Raw genomic sequence first — 18,980 nt, forward strand, 5'->3', positions numbered from 1 at the left:
TCTTCAGGAGCACTTTATGATAAATACATGAACTACTCCATGGCTAACCTCTATGATGACTGAAGTATCTTGTTCGCAATTCATACAGCAAGGAGAACCATTACAATTTGCTTTTGAACACTTTATAAAATAATACCATTTGGACTTACGCAGCTTAATAATGAGTATGAAATTATCATGATAATCCGTAGCCCAAGGTAACTGATGATCCCCATAACATTCAGATCACTGATGTTTTGGGCAGTGGGGATACTTTGCAGTTTAGTAAACAGACATTAAGGAAATGAGGAAACTTAAAATTACTGAGGCTGCAGATCAGGATATCCTTATTCAAGAGAGCAGGTATGCATATGGTTAAAGCTGACTGTAAAAATGCATTCTTATGATTGAGCCAAAAAGCTATGAGAAAAACGTCATGGTTCATAATTCCAATTGAGCAGATGGAGTTGAGCGGTCCTACTATCTGAGTTAGAAATTAGATGTCACAGCACACGAGGGACATGGGAATGACATGCTCTTTCAGAGAACCATACCTCAGCGTCCTCTTCTTCATCAGTCTGCCACCGGAAACAAAGGACAGGGTGGAGAAGGACAAACAGCAAGATTTAGGAAAGACAGTATGGTCAAACCACGACAGAGTAAGAGGTAACCATGGTACTGTTTACACAATTATACGAGGACATAAAAATAAAAAGCGTATAGGGAATTCATTCCTTAGACAATCAGCTTGCTTATTTTTTTTTTAATTGTATGTAGAACAGAGTGTCACTCTCAGTAGGGTATATAAGAATTTCCTGATTTTTCTTAGAGAAATTATGAACTGAAACTACCTATTTCTCTCCCTTGAGTCATGTGGTTGCTTGCTCACTTTTTGCCCTGTGGAAACTGAGAGCACTAGGAAGGACGCCTTCTCCTTTCTCCAGCTCTGTTGAGCACAGGGAGGTCCTGGCTTCTTTTTCTCCCAGTGCAGAGGTCAGCTTCTTGGCAATTCCTTTTCTCTACACTTAAGTGCCTGTTTTAATTCCTTTTTTAAACCGGGGCTTTTCAACTTCCAATTTAACAGAGCACTCAAATCAAATGCTGAATAAATAGAATAAATGCTTAAAGTTCTTCAGTAGCTGCACGATATCAGATCCTGGAAATCAGAGACATGCAATTATCCTTTGTCACTCAGGGCTTTCACCCTCTGTGACAGCAGGCATGTAAAACTATCTTGACAGCTACACTACATTAAATGCAATGGGGATATCAAAATATTGCGGCACACAGAGTGTTCTTAAATTTGGGGATTTACAGGGAATTAGCAAACTATTTGGAACTGTGTTCCCAAATGCCTGGGGAATTCTTCATCGGGTTGTAAGATGCCCCACATGGAAGGTTCCCAAAGTAAAACACAGTTTCTCAAGTATCTGGGCTGCTTGTTTCCATAATTTTCAGTTTGATTGCTTATAAAGTGCAAACATAGCCCAGAAATTTGATGCATTTTTTTATTTGTGGGTTTTGTTTTGTTTTGTTTTTTAGAAGAAGCATTCCACCAATTCTATTCCCCTCCCTAGTGTTACTAATACATATTTTTGACCTTATCTCCATCTCAGCTATGATTTCTGTCTGGGATTGATACATTCTGTTCCAGAAACATTCATCATTAAAAATGAAAGCCTGATTTACTTTGGCCCTCAGCTTAGTTTCAGCACAATCTCCATAAGAAGATTAGCTGTGAGAGTGCTGAGCAGCACATTCACATTACTTTTTAAGGGTATGTTTTATTCAAAGAGTGAGATGCTTATTTTTCTTTGGACACAGTGGCACTAACAGAAACACAGGCAGATGTTTTGCAGAGGGACCTCGGCAGGTATGTTCCCTTTACATTAAAAAGATCCGTTTGGTTTTTTTCATCCCCGGGGGGGCACAGAGTCACACCATAAAGCAATTCTTCTGAAGGCGGACACTGTTCACTTTTTGGCATGAATAAGAAACAGAAAGGAGAAGAATGGGAAGTAAGAACATACTTGTATTCTAATCCATATGTACATCTATCTAATAAATAAAAGGCAGGAGGAGAGCAAATTAAGCTAAACAATATGCAAAAGGCACTCAGGGAAAGGTGAAAGAGCAGAGTGCAAACATTACAAAGAGTGTGCTCCAAACAAAAGTGTATTATATTATTACTTTATACCAAGCTAGATTTTTACAGGGAAAGTCCCAGCTGCTGGCCTCCCTGCCCATTTAATCTAGCTAAAAGCGACCTGCTGTGGACTTACTTTAAGGGCAATGTACTCCTCTCTGACTTTGCTCACCTCCAGCACCCAGGGCATTACCATTTCCCTCCCTCCTGCTCTGGGTGGAGAGGGCTCACACCAAGAACCACTGTCCTTTTACACCCAAAGGTACTCCAGTGCACAGGCAGAGCAGTTCACCATCCCCATCACGTTTCCACGCCTGGAGAGCCACTTGCCCCCAGCAAATACTGACAACAGGAGTCAAAGTAGCAAAATAAATAAATCAAACTTTTGTTCCACAAGGGAATCTGCTCTCACCCAGGTGTGTACATTCTGCCTTTTATTTCCTTCTTCATTTCATCAGTATAAACACACTGAGAAACATTGATAAATTAGGAAATTTTTAACATGTAATATTACCAAAAAGCACTGAATGAATATTGCTATACTGAATACCTCTTGCAGGCACAAAATGTTAATTTTAAGAAAAAAAGGCTGCTTGATTCTTCTGTCATCCAGTACTGGATGTTGCAGGACAATATGAAATCTCCCTCCTTCCCTCCCTCCCTTCCTCTATCTCTCCTTCCCATTTTTCCTTTAGGCTAGCATTTCTATGCGGTGGATTTGCCGTTTCAAAATATTATTTCTATTACATAGCAATTTTGGAATTGAAACTCTTTAGGTATCGTAAAAAGCAGAGCTTCATAAATCTGGGAGACAGATGCTTATATTACTTACTATTATTAAAAATCATTAAAAAGCTCAGACTTGTATCTATAATTGCATTTCTTCCCTATTTTGCTTGCTTGTTATTTTTAGTGTGCCTGAAATGAGTGCTATCATTGGCTAAAGCCAGATATAAGGTTACAGAGACTAGGCAATTTTCCCCGTGAAACTGTTGTTCTCCCTTTTTTTTTTTCCTTACCCCTACCTCCATCTTTCTCTCTCTTGCAGACAACATTCACCAAGGTTTAAACTGACAGTGCCCAGTCCACTTCAGCTATTAAAGAACATATAAACATAAAGATATCTGTGGTAAAAGGTTGAAAGAAAGACTGGAAACATTCCCCATCATGTTTCTCAGCCCTACTCCATGTGAGCAGTTGCTGAAGCTGATGCAAGTTCTCCACGTGAAGAGCCAGCAGACTCTCTCCACGCAAAGAGCCAGCACCCCCTCTGCCTTCCAAGTCTGCAGGGGGGACCAAGGTTTAAGAGATACGTGCCTTCTCGTTAAAAACTGGGATGGTTCTGGCTTATTCCTTTCCCATTTCTGCTAAAATCCCTCTTCTTCTGCCTAAAAGCTATATACTGCAAGGTGATAAAAATGAGATCCTGAGGAAACTTTCAAAAGGACAGGGAGGTAAATATCAAATAACCGCACAATCCTTCTAGGTCACCAAAAGCAGAAATTAAAATTCCATATGACTACTTCTTATTAGAATTACTTTCTACAAAGAATTTTTTTCCAATGTCAAGATCTAAACTTTCTTCTATCAGTGTTTTGTAACTAGTTGAACATACTGTCAATGCATTACTGATATATCTTCCCTTTCCAATGCCTTCAAATATAAAACACTAAGAAAATCAAGACCAGATACAAACCACAGCCACCACAAGACTACAATAAAACTCCCCCTTTTCATCATTCCTCACACAGAAGTATCTTCCATCCTGCTGACTTGGAAACTTGTTTTGAGGTAGATCTGACTTTGAAGTTGTTAAAGGAAGCTGTGACAAATAGTCTGATGCAACTTTAATTCTGTTTTACCATGTACTGCAATCAAATGAATGGTAAACGAGGCCGTATTACTGGGCTACAGTTAAAGAGATTTACTAAGTCCTGAAATAACCATCTGGCCACATGAATAACTCCCCTAAAGAACATCTCTATAAGGGGAATTTTAAAGAATGTGTTTTTTTACTCCAGCAGGCTTTTTGGTTTTAAGCTAATAGGACCATTATATAATTGTAAATTAGGGATAGGCAAAAAATGCTCCCTTTCTGGGGACCTGCAAGATGTTTTTAGGTGGAACACTAGCTGTCAGATGGCATTTAATTCTTGTCAAACCTCAACGCTACCTTGAGCTGAACGAGACACCTTATTCCAATAATACGTTTTTCTGGGAAAGGCCTAGCTGCCTCCTTTCTTACATTTTCAGAAAGCAGCCATCGTCCCTGGCTCTGCTTCTCACTGACTGGCTGTCAACCCTGAGCCTTTTTCTGGTTTGAAAGGGTCCCTTCTCTCCACTGGCAGTGATCAGATTTGCTTTTGCCCTCACGTTTCCTGCAGCAACAGGACGTAGAGAAGCTTTCTGTCCTGCCACAGCCAGTTCTTCTGGACAGATAATACCGAAACACTACACCATACAGCAGGAAAACAGTAACTCCTTCACATCTCAGTATTGTTTAAACTAGGAAAAAGTATGAGGAAATGAACATTTCAATTTACTAATCTCTTTGGTTAATGCCATCTTTTAGCTCCTCTAGAATATGGCAGGAAAACCGAGAAGCAATTGAAGAAAGTGATCTCAGTTCCACAGTGGTAGTTTTGAAAATTTGTATGACTATATTATACCCTTCGCATAAAATCAGAGCCTCTTCCTTAACCTGAGGCTAGACCAAAAGCAAAATCTTTTGAGATAATATTACAGGTTTAACATTTTCTCTAGATGGGGCAGATTTCCAAATTTAAAGAGGATATTGCCAGGAAAGATCTACAAATGATCATGAGTCAATGACTTAAATACAATCTCAATTTATATCAGTCTCAATACATATATATATATTTTGATCCACGTTGCTTGAGCCATAAAACTGTAATCAGCTTAGGGCTTTTCATGCCAAAGGCAGGGGTAGCTTCATATGCAACGAACCACTCGCATCTAATCGAGACTCCAGATTTGGATTTTGAGACAGCTGGAAACTTTTATTAAGTACTGGCACTTCTTAAAACTTTATTTGGATTGAGTCGCACTGCATCAACTTAAAAAAAAAAAAAAAGAAAAATCAAGGGGGTTTTGAAGCTTACTATGCTGAGAAAACTAATCTTAATTTATTCTATCAGTATGCAATCATACAGTCAAAAAGTTTGCAGGGCAACGTCTACTGTGAACATAAATTTGTCTGTTCTTTCAGAACGCCGAAGTAGTCTGTTCCTATAGAATTGGCTGTTCTGTGCTTTAAAGTTAAGAAGAAAATTGCTGTGTGTGTGCACGCGTATATATGCATATACATAAACCCAGATAAAATACTAAGATTAAAGACTATATTAGAATATTCAAAGATGGACGAAAAAATCTATTTAAATCTGGTTGTAACCACTTAAATGGCTGCAATGGTTCATCATTTAAATCATGTCCTCAATTAGGAGCCTAATTTCTAAGTTTTTTTTCCTTTTTCATATTCTGATCAGGTACGCGCAGCTCCTGGTGTCTTCTAGATATTTTGGGCACTGTCTGTGCAATACACAGAGATGCTCTTTTTGGATGCTTAATTTCAGTTTGTTCTCATTCTATAAATTAGTACGAAGCAAAAAATATACACAATCCAGGACTTGCAAGTTTTGCCTTCTAAGAGAAGAGAGCTCATTACTTACAGTAGAAGAATCTCTTAAGAATAAAAATAAAGAGTAACAGTACTTAATATACGACATTCAAAGAAAGAACGTTTTAAAAATCCATGCTGTGGGAGATACATTTTGCCACTTACATCTGTTATCATTTTCCCTCTGGTCTTGTTTCTTTCCCTGTGGTTAGCTCGTTTCTGTTTTTGCTGCAAAACTCGTTCCCTGGTGGTGCGGTATTCCAGAGCAAATTCGCTAATAATTTTGCAGAACTTATTGATGTTGACTTCACGTATTGCATAGGGAGGATGGCCCATAAATAACAAAAATGAGTGAAACCTGGAAAACAATGAGTTCATAAATGCAAAGGGAAAAAATCTTTATTGATGGTTTCTGGAAAAAAAACCTACATTTCAGTGAATCCATTTATTACTTTATTAGCTCCCATAATTTCTTTTGTGCTACAGAATTTTCATGGATGCTTTGCATAACACTGGCATGTTTTATAATTAAAACCATGAAAATCTACTCTATGATAACTTCATCCCAGTCCACTTTCCCAGGCTGATGCAGGAGATAAGATGTTTATGGAACTCCATCGACTTTACATGACTAATTTGGCACATGAATGACCAATTTCATTTCAGTTATAGAAAAAATATTTATTAAGTTTCAATTCTATTTATTTGTATTAAGCAACTTCAAAGAGGCTGTTAGGATGTTGGGGAAAGTCTAGACAAGAAGAATGCAGATTTACAGGCTAGCAAACACAAGAAGGAAAGAATTTCTGGTTCACAAAACTGACCATAAAATTATATTATCTACTAAGTGCTTTAGTTTGGGATCCTCTCAAGTCACAGTTTTACTGCTTCTGTGGCATTCAGAGCTTTTGCACTATTTGCAACTTTTACTATTGCGTCTATAGTGCATGATTTACAATAGTGCACTGATGGTTTAAAAATGTATGGGAATTCCTCTTAAACGCATCTACATCCCTACATCCCTGACAACAAAAAGCCTTCCCAGTCCTAGAAAGATGCAAGTACATGGATACGCTTTTGGAGAACTATAGTAGTTGTTGCAGGACATAATAGGAAAAAGTTAATATTTTTCTTATTTGTACAATGCATATGATAAACACAACAGGAAACCGGTGAATTCACTTCCCTTCCACTGCAATTGGGATTTCTGCTTACTTATGGCATGAAAACCAAGTCATTATGAAAACAAAAGAAGAGCTGAATCAACTTGTCAAGTGTATATCCACAAAGTTGGGATCATTTGGAATCCAGATCCTAATTTTGACCCCAGCAATCTGGAAATTATTCAGAAGTGGGAAAATCTCTCAAAATTTCATTAATAAGCAGGAACATAGATAAATTACTCAGAGGACTTAAGCTACATTTGTGAATTTGAAAAAAAAAAGCTCAGGTGTATTGCAGAATTATTGTGAATATGTACATTTCAAAGCACTGCAATTAGTGTTAACTCCATTGGATGAAACTAAACTCAACAGCAAGTCCTACGGAAAGAAATCTTAATTCTGTCTTCTGCTGCGTAGGCATAAAACACATAGTCGTAGATCTTGCAAATAGGAGTGGTGCTGCCTATAGAAGAACTCATTGTACAAGAATTGTTTCAACTTCTGCATATGACAAATCTGTCATTAGAACTTCATTTTTTTGCTCCAGCCCGTTCTTGTTTATCGGAGAGTAAGCCAACCCTCCTCAAAAGTATTCAGGGAAGGACAGAAAATATAGCAACTTAACCATAAAGCTGCTAGCCTTTGGGGACTAGGAGTTAAAAGACCAGTTATTGCACCTTGGGAATAAATGACTGCATGGATCATTGCTTCTTTTCATCAGAAATACAGAAACTTTCTGGAGCGGGGATCTTTCTTAAATGGTGTCTATAACAAAGTATGCACCACATACATCCTTGTAACATTACTTGCTGGAATGTGGATTAAAAACACTTATAAAAACCATATTTATGATGTCATAATTTATATTTTTAGCAAGTGATTTATTATCAAGATATTGCTATCACCAATCTAATTCTGTACCTGTTAATTATTCTTCTATGAACAATCTTCAGGATTATGATTCTTTCTGCACAGTCTTTAAGGAACTCAGACATTTTTTGCTTTAGAGTTGGCTTCATTTCATGCTTTGCTATAGACTTAAGGTGATCCCATGATGCTTTGCACCGTCTTTCCATCTGACACAAGTTTTCCTGGAGTTGTTCAAAGTCAACCTGAAAAAAAAGAAAAGAAAAGAAAATGTTACACTTTAAGTGAAAACACTGCAGTAGTATCCTTGGATATCTGACCAATGCAATGTATGTATAAGAAAGGGTCAATGTAGTGGCAGCACAACATTAATTCACATTACTAATTATTACTAAATAATTAAGAAACAGCTTTCTCTGTTGCACTTTGTCTAGACATGAAATGTTAGTAAGGAAAACTGAAAACAAAGAAATACCCATATATATTTGGTTTTAGTCTTGGAGGCCTAACACCTAAAGAAGGGACAATAAAATATTGTGGTGTGTTTTTTCCCTTGGTAATAACTTCATGCCTGCACCAAGCAACTGCATGACTCAGTTATTTCTGAGGTAATACAAAACTTTCTCTTTTTCTTAATCCTTTTCTCTACTACTCATAGCTTTTAATACCCTGTTTACTGCTCACTGTTGTACCCAGCCAACACTTCTCCAATTTAGGAAGCACTTGGACCTATTCCCTAGCCGTGCACTGAGTTGTTAATAGATGATCTACTTCTAATCACAAAATTCACGGGCCAGAATTTTTTAAAGCTCTATTGAAAGTAAGTGTTATTTGGTGATCTCAGCACTAACTTTCATCCTGCAATACACAGTACGAATTTGCTGGCTTGTAACAAGATCATATAACGGCTTTGAAACTCTCTCAACACAGTTAAAATAAATGACGGCATCCTACAGTAACATTCATCAGGATAGAAGCCAACACATTCCACAGAAGGTGAGAGAGAGCTTCTCCTTTATTCATCAACCAAAAAAGGTGTTCAAATCGCAATGGTCTACAGAAGACATTCAGGATGCGTGGCTAACAACTGGGCAAAGTGCATTAACGACCCAGCTACAGCACACAACAGATGAAAAAAGTAAAACTACCCAACATGTTCTTGAATTCTGAAGAAAGGAAAAATTTATTTTATAATACCATTTCACAGTTCAGATGAACTCAAGCTATAAAATACAGATTTAGCTCTCGGATTCTAAACACGTCTGTGTTTGGGATGTTGCAGTCTGGTACTCCAGTTAAATCCTTAATGCTAAATGAAAGCCAGTGTCAGAGACAGGTTTGAGTTCACTCTTTTTAGCTGTGTGCAGCACCCACTGCTGAGACCTAGGCTGAGGACAACCACAAGAAATGCATTATTATTAAAAAACTCCTGGTATTGATTTGACTTGTTTTAGTTGTGATTTATAAAGTGATGAATTTTTCCTCTTCACAAGGAAATAAAAACATCCTTTGATCCATTCTGCTATTTGGAAAAGCCCTGCAGGCGGAGCAGCTGTGGGGTTTTTGTTTTCCTTATATCCATATCAATGCATATGTTTTTTGGGGGGGGGGGCGGGGGGGGAAGTCCTTTCCAGGTCAGTATTTTCACTGTTGATGATAAACACATTGCTGCTCTCCATAGATTGTATATCTAAAACACACATGGGGAAAAATACTACCATTCCTATTAAGAGCAGGTATTTCTAGGTCTTACTAGTAAGAATTATCCAACCTGGCTGGGGAAGTCTCTCAGGCGCTGCAGCGCAGCAGAGAAATTTAATTTTATGACATCTTAGGACAGCTTTCACTGAAAACAGTACGAGTTTTAATCTATCAAAAAGCTCTGAGGTTCAAGCCTGTAGGGGCTCAAGAGACATCTCTGGAGAACTGCACACCTGCAGGGAAAAGATGTGGCAAATTCCCTGCCACATGAAATCTGCCAACAGCCAGAGGGCAGTTTCAGCAGGGACTGGGGACGGCAGGTCTGGCCAAGGGATGCACAGGAATCTTTGAGCACAATCAAAAATTCAGATCTCTGGGGAAATCCTAAGGAGACCGCAGCAAGAAGAATACCGCCTGAGCTCCTCTGGAATAAACCTCCGTGGAGCACAGGTGGCTCTGCTTGAGCAGACGTTGTAAACTCCTGGAAGGAGGAAAGCAGGAAATCCAATACAGGATAATGCGTCAGTGAATTCCCCACATGCAAACTGTCCTGTGCCCACAAGAATGTGACAAACCTTCACGAAATCTAAAATCTTCCGGCTGCCAGCTCTCCAGAGTTTTGTCGCTTGTTTTCCGGACAGAAAGGAATACACTTACAGAAAAATATCCATGTGTGAAGTATTGAAAGTCAAAAATTTTCAGAGACAACCATGTACCCCACCTGATATTTCATGACGTGCTATTTCACCAGGGCAAATTTTGCAGGCAGGCAGAGAATACATTGCATTTCAGTCTGCTCTAGGTCTTACATGCAAGGAGATAAGTGAAGCGTCTTCACACGCAATATACCATAAAACATCCCTTTCCTCTATCCGAGGTGTAGAAACTGCCTCCCAACAGAGCACCAGAAAACAAAGCTAAGTCTTCAGATTTTTCTAAAAAAATCCAAGCAACCAAAGAAAAAGACTGGCATTTATCAGCCCGCTGACAAGATTTTTCCTATTAGATCTCGCTGAAGTGAGATTTAAATGTTCAGGCTGGATCAGCTCAAAGGGAAAATTCTGAAGTTAAAAATATTTGGACTCTTCTACTAAATGTATCAAAACTTCTGATAGTTTGCAGCTTTAGAGTACTACCTGCATGACATTTCAAAGCACAGAAAACAAACTTCCCCCTGCCCCTTTTTCACCTAACAGCAATAGCACCAATGTGATGCTCTCCAGTGGGAAACAGAGTAATGTGACAAGCACGGTCACCCTCATTCTATCTCCTCTCTCCTTAATTTACATACCTTGCCCTCATGTTTCCTCTGCTATCTCCTTTTTTCTTCAGTGCTCATCTTCAGATAAGAAATTAGCCATAAACCTCATAGCACAGTAAAGCTAAAGATCCACTGATCTTCTGACTGGACTCTCCTGCAATTGCAGACCCTTGTACACAGGATCCAGGTGATTTTTTTTCTAGGCTAGCGGAATACAAAATCCAGGTTGCAGGCCAATGATTAGTGGATCTTAAGCCTATCTATCAACCCTCGCAAGGACTGGCTTTCCATGGCTACCTGAAATAGCAGTATGTATTATTAACTGACAAAATACACCAAAATCATGTTGAAGTAATACGCTCTTATTCTGCAGACTCTTACATTTTCTAAGCCTTGTAATGTTTTAGAATATTAACCAAGACAGCTAGTAATTCCCTTAATTATGAGCACCAGATTGCACTGAAAAGCAGGATCCTGAGGAATTTGACATCCTCAGATCCTCTTCTCTCTTCACTGTGAAGCCAAAGGCATCATGGACCTGAAGGAGCTTTTATCATATTTTAAGCAGCAGCAGTCCAATGGCTGCGTGGCCAACAAGCCTCTCCAGTTTATGCACATTTATATCAGAAAACAGCAGGTACTTGCATTGGTGGAAAATGTAAGTAAAATACAAATCCATCTGAAAAGCAACAATTTAGCCTCACTTTAACTGAGGTAACCAACCATGAAAGATGAGCACAGTGGTCTGAACCTAGATCTAGTATTTGTGCACAAATGTTTAAAAGCAGTCACATTGTTTAGCAATATCCTTGTGATTTCCTTTTTTTTTTTTTTTGGTCACTTTTGCTATTATTGTTGTTCTGTTTAGGATGTCTTCTAACGCTGGAAGTGTTATATACAAATATAACAGTAGCAATGATGATAAATGATCCCCCTACTACATGTCCCTGTGATAAGGAGAACAAGAATTTGTGTGGAGTAATAATGACAATTATTCAATCTAATATGCATAAAGGAAACATCAAAAGGCATACATAATACCATACCACATCCCTGCCAGTCCACACAGGATTCCCAAGGGAAGAAGGATTGCACCTTTTCATTTATGTGTTTATTTCCAACACTTTACTAGAAGAATTAATGCTGCATAATGTAAGAAAGACGCAATTTCTTTCTTTTTTTCGTTCTTTCTTTCTTGAAAGGGAAGATGCACCAGTTCTTGCCTGCAGCTGAGAGGCCATGCTGGGACTAAGGAGGAATTCAGGCGAGTTTCACATCACATTGTGGCTCCAGGAGGCCTCAGCATAGGAGGTGCTCGGACAAGAACTGCTGGGGCGTTATTTTATAACCATGCTCCACTGAATAAAAAGAAGCAGTAATCGGAAATGGTCATTACAGCTTTCTCCCTGGATAGTTGCTGTGCCCAGCCCCAGGTTTTGGAGGAAGGTGGTAACATACATTCTTTTTCTTCTTCTTCTTCCTCCTCAACTCCGTTCATGTATGTGCAAAAGACATGCAGCTTGCTGGTCCTGCTTACTGTTACCTTCTGCTGCAATTTTAAAAATAAATCTCTTTTTTTTCCTCAGGCAAAAGAATGAGCAGTCTTAGGCTGTTATGCAAAATAAAAATTACTTTTCTTTCAGACACTGTGTAATGTTTATTTGCATTTGTAAACCAATTTAGAAAAAGCAACTTTCTAAATGCTCCTGGGATATATTTGATATGTTCCTCCTTTCTCCTGCCAGGTTCCTCTCCATTCACAACCACACGAGCTGAAAAATATTCAGAACTCTCTGCTGTTTATCGGTGAAATCTCTTGCTAGGCCCACTGTTCAGTCTTCTGCGAAGTGCCTTTGTACATACTGTTGCATCAGAGTGGAGTAGCCGGAGACAGCCTATCTAAATAGGGTTTAAAGACTTGTTTACGTGACACAAGGCCTGCAGGGTCAGCCTCATTTGGGAAACCATTGCCATAAGTCACTAATGTGCAACTTTAAAAAAAAATAATCTATTTTTCAATTTAAGGCACCACCATATTTTGCACAAACGACACTCAGACCAATAATAAAACCCTCCAACCACATGCCAGCAATGCCAGCACTCATTTTAATCCCTTTATATCATTATTTATTGCTTGCTACCATAGTAAAAGATGACTCTGGCATGAACAACAACAGAAAAAAGAAGTCTACCAAGTTTCTCACTTCTTTGGGCTAAGACTTCAATATCGCATGATACACCTACTGCCCAAATGACTTCTATTCTCACTGGTTTTCACCTGACTCAAAAACTACCACCACCACCAAGTGGCTCAGCATTTACTTCCCTGCCCACCCAGGCTCCATGAACACTGGTCCTTTAAAAGGCTTATTTTTTTCAAGTTCAACTCCATGCTGTACATCCAATATCACCTGCTGCGTATATAAGTTCAAAACTTTCCAATTCATGAAATGCTAGACCGTGCCCCAGTCATTCAGGCAGGACATGTATCAGGGAGCCTTTCTGATCTTTGGGTTGGGACGTTATTTCTCTGTGTGGCCACAAATATCTCAGGGCAACACAGGAACTGGACTCGTTATTATTTGTTGAGGGAGAGGAAGAGCTGCTTTTAGGTGACATTGGGCATTATATGGGTTGGCTCAAACCTAAAGGGGCTTCTGCGGTATATTCCCTAGGCAGCATATACAATTCCAGGTATGCATTGCCATGCACAGCAAGCAACTGTAGCCACTGTGAGATAACAGGTCATTTTTCTTCAGCGTTCCTTCAGCTGGAATGTGCTTTACGCACACGTTTCCTTTTCCAGCTAAATCTCCTCTAGTCTCTGGGCTAAGCTCCACCACTACTGGGAGTACAAAACTGTCCTAAAATCAAAGATGCTGCACCTGATCACACTCACGTTTCCTGCCTCCTATATTTACACTCAGCCCTTGAACAGGGTCAAAAATGTCACAACCGGATTGAAGTAAAAAATCCCAAAACATACAAATGAAGGGAAACTGGGGAAGCTGAGGTTTCTGCTTGAAAAGCACTTCTTTTCAAAACCACTATAAATTATCCAAAGTTTTGTTCTGAAGGCCAGTGAATAACTTGTTATATAGCCTCAGTATCCTTGTTTAAGTTTTACATTGCTGCTACTATATTTATTGTTTCTTGCTACAGCTTGTTTCTTTTAGTGGTGAACATATCAAACCCAGACATTTTCTAAGGAAGACCTGAATCTTTGCATTTTTATCCTACCCACAAGGTGCATTAAATAGAAGATTGATGCTTTCACAATGACAAATGTTGCCTTAAATTCACAATAAAATGACAACTCTTTTATCGGACGACACAGAAAGATATACATGATCACAGACAAAATCTTTCTCTCTTCAAAGTTCAAGATAGTTTCTACAGCGGACCGCAGCCCAGTCTAAGCTGTTTATAATTTAGGGTCAGGCCGTTCATTCTCACATTATTACAGGGATGCGTTCTGGCAGGGAACACAAAATCTTCCTCTTTTCCTGAGCTGGTTCAGCGCCAAAGGAAATTCTGAGAATTGCTCCTTGCAAACACATTGTCATCTGAGTGCAGCGACCTTCCGTGGCATACATTCAAAACTCTGTCTCCTCCAGTATTTCCACACTGGCTTGCTTCACTGAATGTCACAACAATTATCCCAAAACCAACGTTAGTCTGACTTGCACACTGTTGGTCACACATTTCAAGTGAAGTAGGTGTCAGCTCTCAAAAGCAAGCAAAATATAAAGGAGGTTCTGTCCAGACATTTCTAATTCTAGGGTAAGAGGTAGCATCCTGCCAAAATAATTTTGGAAATGCAAATACCCGAATCAATCCACTAATTAAAAATTAAAGGACAGAGGTGCTTACTGAGGTATGAGCAGATGAAGCTATCCAATTATATACACACCTCCACTGCATTTTAGTTCCTCAAACAATCTACAATAACCACACTAATACAGGATCTTTTTGCAGATGCTGTATGACGGTTCCCATGATCTGGGATGAAGAGGAGCAATACCAGTAACGATGTAGGTCACTTCAGTTGGTGTTATAGCACCTGCGACGCTACTCGCAGTCAGTTCACCTGGAATTTATTGAAACATTGCAATGCTGTCAGGCACACGTGCTAAAATTAATTTGCTGTCTCTCAGACAAAACCTCTTCATCTGCCACTGAAGCTCCTTCCCCCTTGCCCCAGTCTGCCCTGCAACCAGCAGTCTCTGCCTTCACCCTGGCTCCCACCAGCCCGAACCAGGAACCGGGGCAGCTGCAGCAGTCCTTGCAGCTGGCACTGCAAGGAATGATACAACTGTAAGAAACCTTGCATCCCCCAAGACCTTTTTCCCATAGAAAATAATTTGACTTTTGGCATTTATTTTTGTTTGAAATAATGTAGGGGAAGCATACTTGAACCATAATTGCACACAAATACTTCCTGTCAAGCGAGACAAGAGAAACAAGAAAAAGGGAGGCAGCATGATCTTCCCTACTTTTTTTTTTTCTTTTCTCCTCTCTCTGCTTTCCAGCATATCAAGCAGAAGCTACAGCACGCCAGAATGGCACTTCTGGTTCAGCCGCCTCCTTTCTCCCCACGCCTCCCTGCTGAATCCCTCGGAGGGCAGCTGCAGGCTTCCTATTCCCCTGCATACATCTTAGTCTCCTCCTAAGTTCTTTCCTACCAGCAATCCTTGCCCCCTCCCCTGTGTTGTTAACATTTCCTATTGCTTACTTTTAAAAGCCGCCTGTTTCTCCATTGCCTAGTATCCCCAACTAATCTAAGTGTCTTGCTGTAGGGGTTAAAAACCAGCCAGAAGTCTGGCATTTTGTAAGTAAATTAAAATTAGGGGGAGAAAAGGACAATTACTAGTTTACTCTGTGGAGCTGGCCAGCTTTCAGATGCATGGGGAAAAATATGGGGATGAGACAGAAGATGAACGTTTTTAATAAGAATACATTTTCTATTCACTAACAGAGAAGATACTAGCGCTGATGTAACTCCTCCTTGCCGTACTGGTAAGGAAACTTCTAGGAACAATACTGAGTTTAACTGCAGAAATCTGGGAGTCTGCTTCAGTATTAGGTACATCAGCTCTGGCACAACTCCAGTGAAAAAACAATTTAAAGTACGTTAAAAAAAAGGCAAAAAAAATAAAAAGGCAAGTGCTTTTAATCATGGAATACTAAACAATCAGTGGCCCTGTGTGATCTTATATATTTTTATACAACTATGAATACTTTTATTTGTCTAGAATTCTATTTTTTGGTCATTTTTTCACTTGTGTCTGCTTTTTTTGCCATTTATGACTTCAGCCCTTCAACAAAAAGCCACAAGTTTTGCAATAACGATACCATTTTGTTTCTGGTCTTTCTAACTCCTTCCTGGTGAGGCAGCCTGTTTTCTTTATGGTTTTTTTTCATGAACTAAGGCTCAGGAAATTCTCATATGATGTGCATCTCAGGGGAAGGGGCATCTCTGTTTATCTACAGGATGGAAATTGTTTAGCCTTTGTGGTTTCTGAAAGATGTTTGTAGACAACATGGAGCTCAAAATACAGCCTAATCCACAGTGAAATATTAGTTCTCCTTTCCTGTCAGCTTTCCTAAACCAAGATTTCGCCTCGTCTGTGAACATTCCCTTGAAGAGGGCAGCTTGGATGGCTTCCATGTCCTAACTCTTTGATTTGTGGCAGCTAAGATCAAGTGGGAATAGAGCTTGTTACAGTAATCCATCAGTGGGATAACACATGCAGGAACATCCCAAGGAGGGAGACCTTGGGCGTCACGGGGAAGGTTAAGGCTATAATTTCTCTTAATGTGATTTTGTCCAGCCTTTTCAGAATTTCATCCGCTTTGGGCAGGGCCGTCAGATCAGTAAACCACAGACTGAAACACTGCGCTCAATTTTGTACACTCTTAGACCGAAAATTTTTTTATAAATGACAGCATTAGGTTAAGCTTTCTTCCACTTTCTAAGACTGAAAAACAGAAGCAGAAGATTCACTTGAGAGTACACCATACATGGTGATGTGGACTTTGGAAAACAAGGCCTCTTCTCTTTTACAGTGATTTTCATTTTAGTGATTAACTTGGTCCCAATCTAAAAAAAAAGGGAAATAACTTCTTAACAAAGAGAAGAAGCAGGAAATGAGAAACCAATATACCTAAATGTTAAGAGATGAAGAATCACTCAAAGAAAAAAAAAGGATAAAAAAAAATTAAAACCTTCCAAACATGAGAAACCAACCTCAGTGAAGACAATAAAACAGAGCCTAAACATAGGCTGTACAAGAGGAAAATTAGGAGAACCGAGATGGAATCCAAAGAGCAAATATCTAAGGATATAAAACAAAAGCCACAAATTCCTTTTTGGTATCCAAAAACATGAAAATATGTAGGAGGTCCTGGATCACTGGGGATGAAAGAAACTGGGGAAGTCAAAAGTTAGGGAAGGGAAGCAAGATGACTTCTCTTCATCCAACTTCACCACAGAGGATGCTGGGGAGAAACCTATTCTGGTACCTGCTTTTATTTTCCTTTATTTTATTTTTTAATAGATGTGAACTAATAGCAAGGTTGGAATACTTGCTAGCAGAAACAAATGTGTTGGAGGAGGACGATAGCTTACTAAGCAGTAAACAAGCAGAAGACATGAAATCTGACAGCAATCAAAATAAAGAAATTGAGCCACTGGCTAAAATGAGTATGCTTTCACTACACTTAGTAACTGAAAGAATCAGAGGATAGCAAAAGTTTCACCTATCTTTACAAAAGCAGCAAGGTTGATTCAGAAGACTGTAGAGCTCCAAGCTTTATTACTATACCTGGTAACCTGGCTGAAAGGATGAATAACAGGAAATTAAATACATCAAAATAATCATTAGATTCTGAATATGTTTATAAAATAGTGGACAGATAAGAGCAAGCAAAGAAAATTAGACTTTCAAAATCTTTACAAGAGCCCTCATGGGAGGCCACCTGTGAAGTGTGAGGTTAAGAGAGCAAAAGAAAAGAAGGAGTACATATTGATTCTCATCTGGTGACAGGGTTAACAGCAGGTGTCTCATGGTTTGTACTTTGTATTTCAAAATTATCTGGAAACGAAGAAGTACACCGAGAGGTTAAAATCTACAGATGGCAAGAAATTATTCAGATTAGTCCTGATTTAAGATTATTAAGGGTTTGAGAGATAAGCAGTAAATCTGCTTCAGCAGATCATGGTCATTACTGTAGATCGCAATGAAGTGCACACCGCAGGCAGTATTGGTCTCCTTTCTGCATCGGGCTGAGTTCCGAATTGTCCGATCAGCTCAGGAGACTGCCTGGATGTCCTTGTGAACTGCCCAAAGACAACTGGCCTCAAAAGGATAGCAACAGTCAAAAAACACAAAGAAAACCTCAGCACATCTAGCAAAAGATAGCACAAGCAGAACAGACAAACGCAGCAGGCATACAACATTTATAAGTTGAGGCTGGAATACTGTGTTTGCTATTGTTTAACCCATTCTAAAAGGTAAGATGGAGAAACAGCGTGGAAATCGTCTCAAAAAAAAGATGTAAAAGGATTATTTGAGACTTAGACAAGGATTTGAGCAGCCTGGTTTAATTTGGTCTTGCACTGAAAACAGTGATGGGCCAGATGACCTTCAGAGGTCCTTTCCAACCTAAGTTATTCTATGAAATAGAGAGGTAAAAAAAGTTTTGACTGTTCAATATACTCAGACAGTAAACCCTGAAATTGACCAATTCAACAGCAGACACAATTAGATTATGAATTCATTGTCACAAGAACTGCACTAGGAGCCAATATAAGATTTGATTTTTGCAGTTTTTTAAAAATTGTATTATACAGGGTCACCCCCAATATCCAAACAAGGTGGCTTTTGGAAAAGAAATCATTCCTCTGTTTGATGCATATAATGAGTATTATGGCTCATGAAATAAAATTTTTCTAGGAGAGATCATCCTCCTCCTTCAAAGCTTCTTGTGTTCTCCTTTCAAGCAGCTGGTATTGGCCACTGTCTGAATCAAGACATTCGGCTAGATGGATAAATTATTTCCATTTTCACAGGAGACATGACTCCAAACCAGAATTTTCATGTTTGTTATCTCCTGATGATATTCTGTCATGTTTACTCCGTTAATCAAGTAATGTACTGTTTTTAAGGGTCATTCATGAAATCTCATGCTCTGAGAGCTTCAAGAGAGAGGTTACAGGGTTTC

The 18,980-nt window shown here is 39.1% G+C and overlaps 1 protein-coding gene across 19 annotated transcripts in view; it reads right to left on the reverse strand.

The window, feature by feature from the left end:
- FHOD3 (formin homology 2 domain containing 3) overlaps window positions 1-18,980 on the reverse strand; it is a 407,898-nt gene that overhangs the window by 24,706 nt on the left and 364,212 nt on the right. For 14 of the 19 annotated variants that reach the window (XM_087759824.1, XM_087759808.1, XM_087759832.1 and 11 more), the window contains 3 exons: window positions 7,847-8,037; window positions 5,928-6,120; window positions 534-557 (listed from right to left, as the gene is read on the reverse strand). In XM_087759824.1, the coding sequence (XP_087615950.1) occupies window positions 534-557; window positions 5,928-6,120; window positions 7,847-8,037 (408 nt within the window). The remainder of the gene's footprint in view (window positions 1-533; window positions 558-5,927; window positions 6,121-7,846; window positions 8,038-18,980) is intronic. The other 5 variants (XM_087759886.1, XM_087759866.1, XM_087759858.1 and 2 more) reach the window with 1 other exon arrangement.

The sequence above is a fragment of the Nipponia nippon genome, unplaced genomic scaffold (genome assembly GCF_047370975.1).
Source record: "Nipponia nippon isolate SJK-2023a ecotype South Korea unplaced genomic scaffold, ASM4737097v1 scaffold_1, whole genome shotgun sequence".
In the NCBI taxonomy this organism is placed as follows: Eukaryota; Metazoa; Chordata; class Aves; order Pelecaniformes; family Threskiornithidae; genus Nipponia; species Nipponia nippon.